Source organism: Myotis nattereri (genome assembly GCF_964212035.1).
Source record: "Myotis nattereri genome assembly, chromosome: 4".
In the NCBI taxonomy this organism is placed as follows: Eukaryota; Metazoa; Chordata; class Mammalia; order Chiroptera; family Vespertilionidae; genus Myotis; species Myotis nattereri.
The window spans coordinates 12,053,004-12,071,309 of NC_138079.1; the positions used below are offsets into that span (position 1 = coordinate 12,053,004).

General features: G+C 42.7%; 1 protein-coding gene across 1 annotated transcript in view; it reads right to left on the bottom strand.

The window, feature by feature from the left end:
• Nucleotides 1-18,306, bottom strand: part of SEMA5A (semaphorin 5A) — a gene marked incomplete at its 5' end in the record, with an annotated part of 244,625 nt that overhangs the window by 109,333 nt on the left and 116,986 nt on the right. The window contains 3 exons of the mRNA XM_081089965.1: nucleotides 3,577-3,790; nucleotides 5,369-5,467; nucleotides 13,851-13,913. Coding sequence (XP_080946091.1) covers nucleotides 3,577-3,790; nucleotides 5,369-5,467; nucleotides 13,851-13,913 — 376 coding nt within the window. The remainder of the gene's footprint in view (nucleotides 1-3,576; nucleotides 3,791-5,368; nucleotides 5,468-13,850; nucleotides 13,914-18,306) is intronic.

An 18,306-nucleotide genomic window follows, 5' to 3' on the forward strand; every position in this document is an offset into this window, starting at 1 on the left:
GTTGGCCCTGAAGTTCTGGGGTTCTGGGAGTCTGAAGTTGCCAATGGGCCTGCAGTGCTCTCTACATGCCCTAAGCCCTGAAGAGACTTTTTTTTTGTCACTGTGCTTGAGCCAAGCCTGAACTGTAGCCTTTTGAGAGAGTAACTCAAACATAGAATGGGAGGGAGGAGATGCACTCCAGAATGCTGCCTAAGGGACAGAAATCATTCCCCAGAGGCCATGGGGCCAGGAGGGATGCAGAGTGCAGAGAGCAGCAGTTTAAGGAAATGTATTGCATCCCGGTGCTCTGGAAAGCCGGAAGAGGAGAAGAATAAACCAGCTCTGCCTTGGACTAAGGGGACCGACAACCACACAGTCTTGACATCCCTGGAAATAAGGAAACACCATTGTTTGCTCAGAGTGAAGGTGATACAGCTGAGCTAGGAGACTGAGGATGGGCAGGGGACTCACCCACAGCACAGGAAGGAAGATCACTATCATCATCAGAAAATAAGAGGCTGCCATTTAAGATTTCAATACTGTTATAGGTTGAATTGTATACCCCCCCAAAAAAATATGTTTAAGTCCAAACCCCCAGTATATTAAATATGTAAATGGGGTGATTTCAGATATAATTCATTAATACGAGGTTATATTGGAGAAGGTGGGCCCCTAATCCAATAGGCCTGTTCATATATGGCGATGGCCACATGAGGAACTTCCTAGACATGGCAGAACTAAGGCTGTTTGCTTTAGCTTGTTTGAGTTTCTTTATTTGTTCTTGTCTTATTTAAGAAAGAAGAAATCTGAGCATTTTTATAAAAAGAGAGTGATCACCATTAGAGAGGAAGAGATTTAAGGCCATGGCAAAAAAAAAAAATAATAATAAGGGATAATAGATAGAGCAACAATCTATTGAAAGAAAATTCCTCCAAAACACACACAGCAGAAAAAACTGAGACAGGACAAATAGTCAAAGAACAGACGGGGTATGTTGTGTGGGTTTCAATTAGGCCAGTGATAATAGATGACTCCACACCCAGGCTCAGTGGAGGACGGAGCAGAGCGAAGTGAGGGACAGAGGCCAGAATCTGTCCTGGATGGAGAGTCAATAGGAGCAGAAAAACGGGGCCGGCCAGCAAGGAGCAGAACCAATATCGCAGGATTCAGTCAAAGAAGGAATTGCCCCAGCAGAAAGCAGGAGAGGGAACAAACAGTGAGCAGGCAAAAATTGGCTCCATCTCTGCTCCAGGAGTCAGGGCCTCCCTGGTGTGGCCTGGGGAGGGAGCAAGGAGTGCTGCTCTGTGAGGAAATCAGAGCCACTGTGAGCTGAGAATCTAAAACTTCCTCTGAACGATGACAGCACACCTGCTGGACTGGGGTGCACAGTGTGTTAGCTCTCCATGGCCCTTGTTCTACCATCTGACTCTCAAATGGAAAGAATTCCACCCAGAGGGTTAGGAGAATCTCACCATCTGATCAGCCTGTGGGTATCAGAGTCACGTGTAAAGAAACAGCCAGCGTTTATAACTCATGCTCTGACCTGAATTATTTTTCTAGGATATTCTTAAGGGTATCACTTGAGGGAAAAGAAAGAGACTGTGCTCCTAATTACTTTTTACTTTGCTTCCGGCAAACTCTAATTGCAATGCCTTTGGGTTGGGGAGTTTTGATTTTTAACTGGAAACAGCCTGACTAGTAAAAATCAACAAATGGGCAGAACTTTGAGCTACACAGATGAAAGCTTCAGGGATGAAAGGAGACCTTCCGTAGAGAGTGGATGGGTTCAGATGAAATCAGCTCAACAGAAATAATGTTAATGGAGAGAATCCAGTCACTCTTCGTCTGGGAATATCAGCCCATGCCTCCCTTTGGAAGCACATATTCATTCAACTTCCTGGAGAAACGTGATGAGAACATTTCCTTTTCTACAAGGGATTCTTCAAAAAGCAAACTGTGGTGGTTGTTTTGACTATATTATTTGACCAAATACCTGTGTTGTGCTTATATATACACATACACATAAACATTCATAAAAAATAGGTCTAAATAGGTGGTTCTCAATCGCAATTTCTGTTGTCACAACTGGAGGTGGAAGCATGTCATCTAGTGAGTATAGGTCAGGGATGTTGCTAACCATCCTATAATATTCAGGACAACTCCAACCCCACCCAAAAGGTTATATGGCCCAAAGCTTTGATAGTGCTGAGGTTGAGAAGCTCTGCTGTATTTAATTTGTGTGTTCTATCTTTATAGAACTTGAAGGCTCAACATAGTAAATATAATCATGGCAATTTGAAGATTTCATCTTAGCACAAACTCTCAGAAACACGAGGGAGTGAACTACATATGGTACACATGTCTATCCACAGCATTGCATTTGTGAGTGTGTGCGTTCACAGTCACACATGAACATACACATAGATGAGGGGATGAGTTTTGGCTGCCTCATCTCAGGACATGGTACAGAGCCAATCTCAATAGTGAGTGGGTAACCAAGTTCTAGCCCAAGATTGAAGGGAAGTCTCATGTGGCTCTTCTCCCACTGTCATATCCGAATGCAGGACCAGAAGTTTCAGCAGTGAGTTAGCCCGAGGACAGGCTGTGGGTGCAGAGAGACCAGTGACAGCATTGGGGTCCTTATTAACTTTTGAGCCACTGATATAAGTAACTCCAAAGATGTCTACCCTGATTTGATACCTTTCTTTTTAAACTGGTTAAGCTATCTGGAGCTACCAGTAACTATACACAGTCTTTTACACATTGTCTGAACGTTTCATGAAATGCTAGTAATTTTCTGTTTCAGATCCTATATAATAAAAGGGTGATATGAAAATTGACCCTAACAGCAGAACCACTGGGAATGACTGGTCACTATGACACACTGACCACCAGGGGGCAGACGCTCAATGCAGGAGCTGCCCTCTGGTGGTCAGTGTGCTCCCACAGGGGGAGCTCTGCTCAGCCACAAGCCAGGCTGCCAGCTGCCAGTACAGCGGTGGTGGCAGGAGCCTCTCCCACCTCCTCAGCAGCACTAAGGGTGTGCGACTGCAGCTTAGGCCTGCTCCCCGCTGGCAAGTGGCCATCCCCTTAGGGCTCCTGGGCTGCCAGAGGGATGTCTGACTGCCAGCTTAGGTCCAATCCCCCAGGGAGTGGGCCTAAGCCAGCAGGTGGACATCCCCCGAGGGGTCCCAGACTACGAGAGTGCACAGGCCGTGTTGAGGGACCCCTCCGAGTGCACAAATTTTTTCCTTTAACAAAAGATGTTAAAGGAAAATGCACATGCATCTGCAGATATCTTGGACATAACATCACATTTTCTAAATTATAAACAATACTATTAAAAACTAGCCTAGGTTTGATGAATATCAAATGAGTCCTATTCTCACGGTCTACACTGTAGGGACTATCACTGCTCTTTCTATCACCAAAGAGCCACATGATACCCTTACACATGGAAGTAACAAGCACATTACATTTTGATTTCTTTAGAAGATATGCTTTTCTTTAGAAACTGTGACAGTTTGATTTTGAGCACCACGTAACCAGGCATCACAGACACATGAGATGGGAAACAGGAGTGACTGTAGGACTTACCATTAAGCCACTTGGAGTTGTACTGGGCCGTACGTAGAGGAGGCAAGAGGCCCAGACTTCGGTAAATGGCAGGATCGCGTCCGGGGAAATCCATGGCTGTAGCAGCATATAGCTCCCCGCTGGCCGTGAGGAGAGCCGTGGAATTGTGCTGGGGGCTGTAGGGACAGCGGGCCATGCCGCTGATCACATCATGGATCTCGGTCAGGTTACTCAACTGTGGGTGAGAGAAACCGATTACCCTGGGTGAGCCCTTTAATACTGTTAATGCCTGTACCGCTAGGAAGAATGTGAATCAAGCTTTCTGGGGCTCAGGACAAGACACAACCAACTTTCACGCTCTGCCCTTGATGAAACTGAGTGCTGTGGGCATGGTTTAAATGTGCACGAATCAATCTTTCTCATCATCCCAACAGAGTAACAGAACCTCATGTGAGTGAGTGCTCCCAAAATCTGAAGATTGTTGTATGTGGCTTCTATTCATAATGCATGGGGCACTGATATTCTTTCTACTTGAATAAAGACATAGGTTTCAATACTTACAGAAATATAAACCACAATAAAAATTAGGTACAATTTTATCAATATAGTGTATCTGCATATTATGAATAGCCCAAAATGTGTTCATAGGTAAGGATGTATGGATATTTATAGCAACATGCCAAAATTTCCAAACTTCATTGAGTTTTTAGAGAGAACTCCAAGTCTTGCTGTCATCTGGGCGGGGGGGGGGGGGGGGGGGGCAGATCCAGCCTGTCAATCACTGAGTGAGAAAAGCTCTTTGGGTGGTAAGGGAATCTTGGGTCCACTTGTTCCCTCACTCTTTCCTGAGAGGCAAGAATGCAGATGGGGTGGGGGACACTCAGAACCACTGCCTGCTCTATGGGTAGCCTTGTAGCCCCGTTAAGTTATTCAAAGTCTTTCTGCCTGAGGATCTCCTTTTATAAAAGGGGAGACAAAGGATAACCACCACAGTGGGTAGATGTGAGGATTAAATGAGTGAGTGCACATAGGGCTCTTATAACAGGCCATGGCACCCAGGGATCTCTGTGAGAATCACTTCAAATCACCATCATCTTCTTTTTTTTTACAATAACTGGATGTTAACTCAAAAATAATGAAGCTGATGATACATTATGGTTTTGCGAGAAGTTGTGCAACCAGGAAATTAACCTGATGATAGTTCTCCATTATGTTCCCTGAGGAAGATCAAATGAATATCTCGCATTGGGAAGATGACAGGTTTGCTTTGATAACCCTGCTGCTCTCCTGGCAAAAGATGCGGGACTCTGAAAATCCCTGTCAGTAATCACAGCTTGAAAGAAAAAGCATTGGTTATAACTACTTTGCCTAGAGTTCCAGTGGTTTGTTTCCTTGCTTTAATTTTTTGTCATGTTTCTTTTCCAATTTGTGATATCTTTGTTCATTCAGATTGTAGTTTAAGGCCATATCAATATTTAGTAGTATCTCTAGAGTAAAGCAGAGTAAGGAAAAAGAACATATTTATGATTAATGTTTAGAGTCACTGGTGGTGAAAAAGCTGGTAGAAATAGTTTCAAAATCTATTTAAATTTAATTATAAAAGCTATGGTTATTTCCAGTTCTTTATATAATTGAGAGTTGTGATTAGGAGTAAATCAATACATCAAATATGCATTCAATTTGACAAAAGAGGTTTTCTGAATTAAAGAGCAACTCATTGGAGAACAGAAATGCAAAAAATACACCCGTGCTTTAATAGAAGGTTTGCATTTTCCTGGTATAAGTTTTGTCAAGTCTCAACATGAAGCCGTACCGTGCGATTGCTGCAGACGGGTGTGAATGCATGGGTCCCACAGGTAAATAACCAGTCGCCGGCTACTAAAAGCACCCGGATGTAGTTCTGACATTCATCCTAAGAAATAAAAATATCACAAGAAATTCATTAACAAGGCCTCAGCACTATTAAATAATATGACTATCCACATGCTTGTTCAATGGGAGATACTATCTATGTATATAAAAGTCAAGCGACCGGAACACCGGAATGACCGGAATGACTGGATGACGTGCACTGCAGTGGCAAACCAGCTCGATCAGGGCCCAATTGGCCTCCCCCACCACAACTGGGGGCAGGGCTGGCCAGCCAGCTAACTGCCCATGGCGCCTCCCCCTTTCCAGCCCTGCCCCCGATTGGCTCCCATCAGGTCAGGCTGGCCAATCCTACCCATGCATGAATTTGTGTACTGGGCCTCTAGTATTCAATTAAAATCCCAGGACTTTTAAAATACATGTGCATGCTTCTCCAAGGTGAAGGCCACATGAAAAACTCTGCATACAAATTGGAACAAGGTTTACATTAAGTTCTCAAGGTGGGTTACATACATAGCAAGATTCTATTGTCATTCTTGATTCTTTGATGGACAAATAAAAATATAACTAAGAAAAGAAGGATGTCTCAAACATATGGTAGGAAAGCCTATGTTGAGGGGTGACCCAGAGCTGAATATTTCTTGCAGTTGCAAAGTATTCACAGAAAATCTGGTGCATGGTCATAGGAGTGCATGGACCTGAGCAAGCATTTACTGATCAGATACTCTTTAGGGGGCACTGTGCTGAAGGTCACAATCTAGGCTCTTAAGAGAAAAATTAAAATTGAGGGCAACAACAATTACTGTAGAGTTGTCCACATAAGAACAGCATATTCCTAATTCCAGAGGAGAGGGGAAAGAAAGAGGTATGGAAGGGCTTCCCAGAGGAGGTGACACTTAACACAAATTTCAAAGGAAGAGTAAAATTTACTGAAGCTCCCTGGAAATGGTACTATCTAACACTTGCAGGGTTTTACTGAGCAAAGAAAGGAAAACCCACTCCAGGCAGGGGAACAGCCTGTGCCAAGGCACACTGGCTAGAGAAATCATGGTGCTTTCATTGTGTATAGAAGAGGGAACACAAGCAGGGGAGCCAGACACAGGCCAGGTGTGCCCGGCTGACGAGTTTACATTTATTCTGATTCTGAAGGGACTCATGATATGTTGTTACTGCATGAAGTGCTGACCTGATCCGATGCTTGTGATCAATTAGGCCACTGGGGAATCAGTGTGGAAGCTAACCTGGAGGTAGGGAGACTGCAATTCAGAGAAAGGAAGGGAAACCACTTCCATAATTCAGTCCCTCCTCATCCCATGCCTGACTCATGCAGGAGGTGTGAAAAGGCAAAGCCTGGATCCAGGCAATCAACAGGATGTGGGCACTGACCAACCAGCTGGACCCAAAAAAATGACTTAAACCACACATTGTCCCAAGTCAGGGAGATCTAGACTAAATGGCATAGCAATGCTCCTTCAACCAAGTGGCAACCCAGGCTCCATGAAATGTTAATCTGTCACAACTCAGTCTGCTTTGTGGGCTGGCTGTGAGGATGAAAAGAGCTAAGCTATTTGAATTTGCTTTCTAAGTGTAAAGTGAAATATCAAGAGTAGATAAATCTCTTAATACTAGTACTAGCAATAAAAGTGACAAATTATCATGAGGTGCCAACTTGAAGACACTTCAACTGAAGAAAGAAAAGCACAGAAAAAAAGAGCTAAGGTAACTATCAGAACAATTAAGAAATGAGTGTAAACAGTAGACAGTAAGTTGGGTAAGTGAGAAAGGTGCACCAGATGGGGAGGTGTGTTTGGTTTTGTCTGTATAACTAGGGAGAGAGCAAGAAAGTTCTATAGAGAAAGAAAAAAAACAAGATTTCAAAGAACCTTATCATCATCCATTCCTGAGCATAGGAGATGGGGCTCCCACCTCAGGTAACAGAGGGGCACAGAGTTGCAAAGATGAGGAGGAAAACACAAAAGCCTAAGCTTGTCTGAGGGGGAGTCCAAAAAGACCTTGGAGAACACAGGGCCAAGAGGGCTTGACACATTAGCAGATAAAACAGATACAAAAATGCCACCAGAATAAAGAATGGGCTAGAGAATTGCACAGAGGAGAGAGGTGGGGATTTTGTTTGTTTTCTGCTGCTGCTTTTAGAAGTTTTTCAAGAATGAGTCAAGATGCTGTTTCTTTTTTTGAAGCAAGAGACTGACTCAAGATAGAAATGTGCTAGAGGCTGTCCCTGTTAATCATAAAGAAGGTCAGGGGTAAGATATTCCAAGAGAATCATTCAGATTGAAAAGATGGGATCTCAAGGCTGAATGCTATAGACTTGGTGAAGAGGAAGCAAGCGCCTCAAATCAATTATGGGAAGGCAAACAATGAAGATAACACAGGTGGTGTTTATCTTAATCTCCCCCCAAAAAAGACAAAGTGAAAATAGGACTGTAGGTCCTTAACATTCTGAAGGCCCATCACAACTTGAGAAAGAATTAGAAAGATGGTTAGGGGTTGTCATAACCAGGATGTAGCTTTGCGCCAGGGAGGAAGGGCAAATCCAACTGGTAATTTTTTTTTAATCTTGAAAAAAGTAAATGAAGGAGAAAATAATATTATTTCAATTAACACAGAGGTTTTTTGTTTGTTTGTTTTTTGTAAAGCCTATTCTGGTCATCAGAATCATGTGAGGATACAATGGGCGGCTCTGCTATCTGAGGAGGGTCATGTGCCCATGATGAGCTAACCCTGCTCAGTGAGTATGCAGCAAGGAAGAAGGTCAATTCCAGGCACCAGGATGGTCAGACAGGAAGGTCTGTGCAATCCTTTTCTAAAAGGATGGAGGACCCAGCCCTATGGAACCCAGACTTGCTTATGATAAATGGGACCATGTTCGAGATGAGTCCAGGATGCAAGGTCCGATGGAACACGATGTCCTACAAGAGAAACTTTTGAAGGCAGTTGAGATGTTGTTTCTTCCTGCCAAGAGCTCAACTCATTTGTCCAAAAGATTGGCTCAGCTTATCTCAGACCCTTCCTATTCTTACTCACTTGGAAGTTCTCTTTGGTTTAACTTACAAACTGCCCCCAGACTGATTCTAGAATCAGTTAATATGAATCTTAAATAAAGAAATACATTTGAAATAATAACTCCTTGTTTTTTTGTTTTTAGCAATGAAGAGTCAAAATTAAGATTGAAGAAAAATGGTCTGTGTCCCAGGCTTTGTAATAATTAGTCTCTTACTGGTGATAATCCTAGACTCTAATTTGCCTATAGAAAATCTCCTGGTAAACCTCTTTGTCAAGCTGTGCTACAAATGTGGCCTTCATATGGATTAGCTGAACTTGCTAGACTGCACAGAATCACCTTTTTTAAAAGTATAGACATAATTAGAAGCCCCTTTAGGAGATTCTGTTACAGGTTTCTCTTACAAATCAGCTTATCTAAATGTCTTTGATTTTTCTTCTCATCTAGGAATTCTTTTTTCCCTTTATCCCATCTTCAAAATGGTTGAAGGGGATTTAATGACTTCTGATTTTCCAAGAAGTCATAGTGCTCATTTCCAAGGCCACTAGCAGCCTGCCACCACATGGTTTCTGTTGTTGATAATGAGAGCCATCTATCTACATTTTGATAATACCACTTGGGCATTAAAATGACCCATGTGTGCCTGCATTCTTGCAAGCTGGTCAACCTGTCCTTGACTTCGATGCAATTTTTATTTGAATTGATAGCCGAGATGCATAGTTGCTGACTCACTGAGAGCTTTTAGACGAGACTGGCCAAGGCTCATTCTGTCTCAAGGACATATGGTCTGGCCCCAGAAGAGAAAATACATGTTTTAGGTCGGATCATCTTCTTAATGAATTAACTGGTTTTGCCTTATAGCATTTCATCATTTTCCTTTCGAACAGTTATGTTTTGCTTGAAGAAAGACTGTAAGCGTGTAGAAAGATTAACTGTAAACAAGGTAGATGCCTCAGCAACAGCCAGCCCATCTCCAAACCCATCAATTTTAGGGAGGAGGGGGGAAGGCCAGGAGCCTGACAGCCTTTATGTTAATCACAGCGCTCCCACTAAAAGCAGTGTCTGTCTCTTAATGAGGCATTACCTGTGTGAGCATCCAAAGCAAGCATCCAAGGAGCAATTCAGAGTAATTGCATGTGCCTTTTAGGTCCAATGTATACCAACCAAAGTCATGATTACCAGGTGGAGTACCATATGGTTGAAAACAATATGATCCAATCGATATAAATATATATACACAATGTATATAAAGATATATGTGTGTATTTCCGACATATAAATGTGCATACAAATTATAGAAGTATATATAAATACAGAGGTTGGCAAGAGCAGGGCTGACTTCAACATCCTCAGGAGGCAGTGGGGCTAACACAAGCAGGTCATTGAAATTCAGCTTTGTTTACTGATTTTCAAAGACTACGAGAATGTGTAAATCGGGCTGGGGAACATCTGGCCCTCAGGCCTTATAAGGCCTACAGAATCATTTGGTCTGGCCCTGCAAAGGCAACCGCAGGTGGGACTAAATTCAATAAATCTAGGAGCTTTTTTTCATAGCAGCATATATTTATATGAAGTGAATTATCTTAAGCGAATGATGTTATAAATATCCAAATGGCCCTTGGCAGAAAAAAGGCTACCCTTCTTTTCTGGTGTAATTGATGAAGGTCTGCAATTTGAGCATTTATAAGATTGTACCTAAGTGCACTGTGCCATTGTGACATTCTTTTGACTTAACAAAGCTATTGCAATAATCATAACCTGCATGTCTTTGTCTATACGAACAACTGTAAACCTACTTTTTGCCCACCCCTGGATATACATATAGAGATATTTAAGTATGTTAATCTGTAAATATATATCTATGTATACACACAGATTTTATTAAGATTACACTATGTTACATAACACAGTGAATTAATAAATTGAAGTGTAATTACTATATATTTACATAATACGACTATTTTAAAAGAAGTTAACTCCATGGGAAACTTGTTTGGGAAGCTCGATATGAAAAAGAACAAAATTTGGCATGTGTAACCTGCACAGGTTGTTAGTATTTCACCTAAGGAATCCTCAATTTTTGCAGCAATTATTTAGGAGAAAGGCAGGCCTGTAGTTTGCCACAGGCACTGATTAACTCCTAGCTTTCCAAATACTGGCAATTCAGGTGAAAATGTCAGGTTTCAACCCTGATGGCACCAGATTCCCAGGCAGGATGGTGTCTTTGCTCGCTCAGGTGGAGTTTAACTCTTTACTTACCCAAGTTGACAACTCGGGAGCAGGACCAAAGGGTAGAGCAGGGGAACAGTACAAAGAGCCCTAGATCCTAATCAAAACTCTCCCACTGACTAGCAAAATAATTCTAGGAACTTGGTGTTGAAAGTACTGACATAAGATCATGAACAAGAAACTTTTGAAAATTATAAAAAGTGCAACATATACACAAAGCAGCTCTTTCATGCCCTTAATCACCAGTTGTGTTTCTTTTGTCAAGTTCCTAAAGGTCATGGTGGGAAGGGCTTTGGCTCAGACATAATAACGCCAAACAGACAAGGGACTCTTGTTAGATCACCAGAGAATTGACTATTTATGTTTAAAATAACATTTGTGGAAAAGACATTTAAATAGCTCTCAAAGCTGATTTCTATAATGGTCTTTCAAAGGAAACTAAATACAACAGAATTTATTATAAGAGGCCTTGGAATTCATAAAAACAGATTTCTCCCCTCCCCCCCTTTTAATACATAGAATGTTTAAGCCATTGCAGCTGAGTCACCCCCTTTCTCCAAAGTGAGCTGAAAGCTGTGTATATAAAATGGCACGCAAACCTCAGGAAGAATGAGCAGGCCCAGTGCTTTGCTTCTCTTCTAAACAGGCCCAAAGCAAAGATGTGGAACATTTTCTTGACCCCGATTCCCTAAATTGTCACTGAGATGGACTATACATGAACCTCTGTCGATGTCCGTCCCAGCAATCCCAGGGGAGGAGAACACATGTCATCTTCCTCTCCCCTGCTCTGCAGCCGCTGAGGAAGGCTCTCAGGAGTGAGTGGGCGCAGGCTGCCACCCCCAGGCCCAGCCTGGGCCACGCTCCACATTCCTGGTTCTGCGGGAAAACCCACTGTGTGGAGCAGCACAGACCGCTTTTCTTAGCGCAGGAAAAAGACCTCTTCAGTCAGAATGGCTGGCATTTTTCTCATTTTTGAGATGTCACGTTGTCCATTATTCTTTTTACTTTGGGGGGCAGGGAAACTGTAATTCTGTGTCAGGTTTCATAATACTACCATACAAAGATATGAAACACTGAATTCTCATTTCTAAATTCATGGCTACAGAGAAAAATCTGACTTCCACTCCCCTCAACCGCTGTTAGGTTTTAGTCAAATTGATTCAGAGAATGTTTTCTGATTTGGCTCCCGGCACTGTCAGAACGGGGAAATTTGGGGTGTCTAATTTAGGGGGTAGCCCTTAGGCAGGTGGCACTTGGCCTAAGCTGCTGCTTTTAAGTGGGGCTGCCTGCTGCCTCCCCATCTGTGCCCCAGGCATTGAGCTTGGGTCTCTCCTCTTCCCCCTTTCTTGTTCCTAGAAAGTAATAGAGCCCTGGCCGGGTGGCTCAGTTTGTTGGAGCATCATCCCATAAAACAAAAGGTTGCAGGTTCGATTCCCAGTCAGGGCCACACACCTAGGTTTCAGGTTTGATCCCCCTGGTCAGGGCGTGTATAGGAGGCAACTGATCAATGTTTCTCTCTAACTTCGACGTTTCTCTCTTCCTCTCTGTCCTTCCCACCATCCCTCCTTTTCTCTAAAATCAATGGAAAACATATCCTAGAGTGAGGATTAAGAAAAAGAGAAGAATGAGGTCATCAGACAGTGCCCTGGGCCCTGGAAGGCCCGGATGTCACCAGGCAAAGGGGAGGACGTTGGCATTACACCATGGAAAGAAAGGCCGATGTTTTCCATCAGTGAATCTTACTAGTAGAATGAAAGAAAGCTGATTTTTTCCCAACCCAGCCCCTGGTAAATTTGATTCCTCACATGTCATTCCTCAAGCACAGGTGATCTTATTTGAAGAACTCCCTGTGCTCTGGTGAGTGAGGAGCAAAGGTATAACAATACACCTGTCATATCAAGACATAAATATCACAGGGAGGAGAAAGAAAGCCATTTGGAAAGCACTTTGTCAAAAGGCTTGTACATAATCTATACAGACTCAATAAGGTTATTGAGGTAAATACATTTATTATGAACTTATTTCTTTTCAGAGGTATTTTAAGAGACAGCATTCTAATTTTTTTTGTAACCTGGTGCTACCTTTAAATCTTCCTGTATGTCCGATGACTTATTTCAGAGGCATTCCGTGAGGTTGGAGATCTTTTGGTAAATAGCCTTTCTTTTTCTTTGTCTGCAAGGGTTTCCCTGGCTAAGACTGTATTTCCTTCCTCCCCCTCTTCCCTCTTCCTAGCTCTTTATTCGGCTTTGAGAAACACGATGACTAAAGTTTGCTGAGACTTACCTCCATGTCTAACCATCAAGATGGTTGAGTTCAGACAGAGAAGCAGGCAATGAAGCTGAATAAAATAAAGTGCAAGAGAGTCTCTTACACATACCACCGGTATGAGCGAGTTTTCCCAGCGATCTCTGCATTTGCTACACTGTTTGCCCTGGGACCACACTTGGTAAAGAACAAGCCCTCTTTGCTGCTCTTGAGGACTGACTTTTTTCTGGACCCGAAGTGTGACTGAGGTTGGACAGCCCTTGCTCCAACAAAGGAAGGTGATCCCTAACAGAATGAGACCTACTATAGCCTAAGACCCAGCGGCAGAAGCATTTCCTCAAGATGATCCAGCATCATTTTCTCAGAAACAGACTTCGGTGGGAACCTCTCCTAGGCAGCCAACTGTGTGAGAGCACCCCTGCCATGGGCACCGCTGCTCAAGACATGCCTTCGAGCCGTAGCTACTCTGCCCTTAGGAACTTGGGGTATAGATTTTCTTGTGCTTATTTTTAAAATAGGTTAAGCTAAATTATAAAGAACTCTCAAATCACTTTTGATGCCATTATTTTCAATATCATGTAGTCATTTTCTGGAGTTAGCTGTAAGGCAAAACTGGGAGAAATAAAAATATTGTTTAAAAAATCCAGGCCCACAGTATTCTAAATGACATCATAACCAATTAATTTCATTGCTTAGTCTAATGTCTGAGAGTGCAAATTAGATCTGATCTTATGCTCTAAATCCCTTTTGGAAACTCACTGAATGTTAAAACCTGGAGAATTTACTGCACATATATTTCAAAGCTTGCCTTTTTCACATGGCACCATAATCAGGAATAGCCTTCACATTAGCATGCTTTATGTTCCATCCTTCAAAAAGCTGGTGACCGCCATGACCGCGCTCTCCTTACCTCTGATTTGCCCTTACTGTAGCAGGCCTTCTTGGTCGCTTCATCACACTCCCACTCCTCAGCCTGCAGGAAACACCACAATACAACAACTATTATAGTTCTGATTGAACAAAAGGAGGGGAGGAGGAGATACCAGTAACCAGATTAGGGGGAGCAACATGACACCAATATTTTAAAACTAATATAGGATTTAGAACAAGTACATAAAATCCGGTCATATGGGCTTACACTGAGCTTCAGAACTAAAGAATTTTAAACGGCTCGCCCCCTTTAAAATCATGAGATATTTAAGCAGCAATCATGGGATATGTAGATCTAGTCACTGTAAGAGGGGCATGTCCAATGCGTTGGTGACTAGTGCACGATTAAAGAAACTGTCACTTCTGTGATATCACAGAATAAACCCACAGCACACTTCAAAGAGAAGCCTGGAAACAAAATGATCTGAATACTCATTTAGACATTTTCATTTTATTTTAACAGCATGTCACCTATCAATATTCATTGATAATGAAGCAAGGAAGATTTTGCATATCATTACTCCCAAGGTACATATATAATTGGTAAATAGTCAATAAAATAAATACCTCTTGCAAAAAGCACAAACCAGTAATTTTCATACTATTCTTAGCTCTGGCTAAATATTTAGAGTCACAACTTTTAAATATTTTTTTCTCAGACTTTTCAACTCCAACTCATCCTGATCAAGTGGACGTAGTTACTTGCACATAGGACGCTAACTCACAAACAGAACCTGTGATTAGTTAAGATAACATACAGCGCTTATTTCAGAGGAGGGAATGGTGCTTGCAAACATTAATGACCTCTATGATGACATTGTGAATCATTTTTTGAACAAAAGTAAGCATCCGAGTTGTTTATCTTTTATATTACTGAGTGGAATGTGAACTATCATGGGTAAAAATGTTTTCTTCATCTGTATGCATGTTGTTATAATTATGTTCTATCTTAATATTATAGTCGAATTTCTGAAAAATTTGGGGTTTCTGAAAAACTGGTTAAATCATTGTCAGAAAAAAAAAAACTAAGCGAGGGGGCATTTTTTGTTAATTTGGGCTAATGTTTAATAAAACTCAAAATTAGCTAAAACTAAACTAATGTTAAGTATTATAAGAATAATGGTTTCACTCTTATTTCCAGAAAAATTTTTCTTATAATTCTCCTAAAATTAGAAGAAAAACAAAGTCATGCTAACATCATTATCTAACGTCTACTTGTCCTCCAAAGAATGTGACATAACAAAGATTAAAACATGAGACACTGCAAGTTGTATAACTTATCAAACTTGGCAAATATGAGTCCATAAGGAAAGTATTCTAGAGAGAACACTCCAGTGCCTTTCTAAGAGAAACAATACTACAGCGTTACCCTCGTGCAGACTTCAAGATATTTGTCAGTGTCAACATCTGATAAGAGATTTATTCTTTCTATGATGTTTTCCTGTTCATAAGGTTTAATGGCAACGATAAAGTCACAGTTAATCAGCACCTCATGCAAACAAATGACTTGATTTCCATGGTACAATGACAAATACTTTGACGCAAAGTAATGACACTTCCAGAAGTGATAAGAGCTTCATGCAGAGTTGTATAACTGTCTGTCCCCATGAAACGCAGAGGAAATAAATTCACCGTTGTCATTCTGAGTGGTCCTTTCCTTTCTTTGGTCTCTTTCTAAAAGCTCGTTCTTGCTTTTATTTAAATGAACATACCCATGCCGTTGCCCTTACTTAAACTCTAAACAGAATTGATTCACTATGATATATTCTCTTAGCAAAGTAGACCTCATTATAACTGTGATACCAAGAGGGTTTAGTGTTATACATCACAGAGAGAAATTAACTAACTTCTATACAGTGAAATGTTTTAGATAAAGAGGTATTTATAGTGGCCCTCAATGGCCTAGCGATTGTGTTGAAAGTGAAATAGCAATACTTTCTTCAGTAAACATAGAGCTATGAGGAGCAGGGTTAGTCCCAGGGTTAAGAACAGAATATTTATCAAATGACATCAAACTTGTTCATATCATTCTGCCGAAATGGCAAACAAAGAGCTTCCCAAGTCCACCTAATTGCCAAGTAGCCTTTGCATTTTCAAGATAAATACTGGCCAATGATTGGAAGGGGAAAGTAATAAAAAAAAGAATGAGAGATTTCAAAAATATTTCACTACTTTACTCAGTTGACTAAGAAAAAGCAACTACTCACAAAAGTTTATCAGACCAACAGAGAATAGAACAAATCTTACAGATTTTTGAAGAAAGTTTCTGAAAATAGCAAAATTTACTTTCCTGAAACATTTTCATATACTATCATCAGCTTTCCATCAATATTCAAATTCAGAATTAATTAAAGACCATGACTGTGTAGCTTTTCTGTTGACTCACTTCTGACTTTCTACCTGAATAAAGGATAGGATAAAGAGGAATTATATTAGCAGTGGAACTGAACAATCCTATCTAATAAAAGAGAAACATGGTAATTGGCGTACGACCACTACCCTTCCCATTGGCTAATCAGTGAGATATGCAAATTAACTGTCAGCCAAGATGGCGGCCGGCAGCCAGGCAGCTTGAAACTAACATGAGGCTTGCTTGCTTCAGTGATGGAGGACTCCAACGTTCCCCGCCTGCTGCTGCAGGCCTCTGAGCTTGCAGTTTCAAACACTGTAACAAATATAGACGCTAAACAAAACCCCAGAAAGCAGCTTTCAGCCGGCTGGGATCTCAGAACTGGAGTTGATACAGAGTTTCGATTATAGAACCGAAACAAACCAGATACCTGCTTTCAGGAGCAGAGGCCTAAGAGCTGGAGCCTCAGAGCTAAAGCTGGCCCAGAATAAAAAAAAAGAAAAAAAGGAGTGGTTGGGAGCTTCAGTCCCAGCCTGAAAACAGCCATCATCCCCTCATTCAGGCTGGCCAGGCACCCCAGTGGGGACCCCCACCCTGATCCAGGACACCCTTCAGGGCAAACCAGCCAGCCCCCACCCATGCACCAGGCCTCTATTCTATATAGTAAAAGGGTAATATGCCTCCCAGCACTGGGATCAGTGGAGCTGCGAGGCCTCCCGGCACCAGGATCAGCGTGACAGGGGGCAGAGCCCAAACCCCCTGATCGCCCTGCAGCTCTGTGTGTGACAGGGGGCGGGGCCACAACCTCCCTATCAGCCCTGCTCTGTTCATGACAGGGGAAGGCGCCCCAACCCCCTGATCGGCCCTGCTCTGTGGGTGATAGAGGGCAGCACCCCAACCCCCTGATCTGCCCTGCTCTGTGTGTGACAGGGGGAGCTCCCCAACCCCCTGATGGGCCCTGCTCTGTGCGTGACAGGGGGGAGCTCCCCAACCCCCTGATGGGCCCTGCTCTGTGCGTGACAGGGGGGAGCTCCCCAACCCCCTGATGGGCCCTGCTCTGTGTGTGACAGGGGGGAGCTCCCCAACCCCCTGATCGACCCTGCTCTGTGCGTGACAGGGTATGGAGCCCCAACCCACCTGATGGGCCCTGCTCTGTGCATGACAGGCGGCAGCGCCCCAACCCCCTGATTAGCCCTGCTCTGTGCATGACAGGGGGTGGCACCGCAACCTCCCCATCGACCCTGCCTTGAGTGTGACAGGGGGCGGTGCCCCAACCCCCCAATCGGCCCTACCCTGAGCATGACTGAGGGTGGCATCGCAACCTCCCAATCTGCCCTGCTCTGTGCATGACAGGGGGCGGCGCCCCAACTCCCCAATTGGCCCTGCTCTGAGCTCAACCAGGGGCTGCACCTAGGGATTAGGCCTGCCCTCTGCCACCCAGGAGCAGGCCTAAGCCAGCAGGTTGTTATCTCCCGAGGGGTCCCAGACTGCGAGAGGGCACAGGCTGGGCTGAGGGACCGCCCCCCCTCACCCCCGAGTGCACAAATTTTTGTGCACCGGGCCTCCAGTCTATTATAAAGCTGAACCCATATTGTAGGATATCACAGAATATGGATAAGAATGGAGTTGGAAGTGTGTTTTTTCCCCCACAATGACCAAAAATTGGGTGTCTCAGATTAATCCCATAGTGTTTGTTGATTCCCTCAGTAAACTAGATTTTACCCATTTGATGACTGTGGAAAAAAACAAGCGACCAAACTAACAAAAAACCCACTTTCTTTGGAGAGAAATATAGATATTAATGCAACTCTCCTGTAGGACATTTTAGTTCTCAAAGTTACTCATCATTTTGTATAAATTTGATTATGTTTTAGCCTGAGCATAACTTTTTTTCATTCCACAGATTGGTTCTAATCAATTAAATTTATAATCAGGCCTCCTTACTCTATTTTCAATGGAGATTCTTAGTTGTTCTTTCATGTATCATGATTTTGGAACAAATCCCACAACTGGGATTTGTATGTATGAAGCCATCTTTCTGGTTAACTTCATTTTAAGAGACTTTTCTACCTACCCAAACCTACCT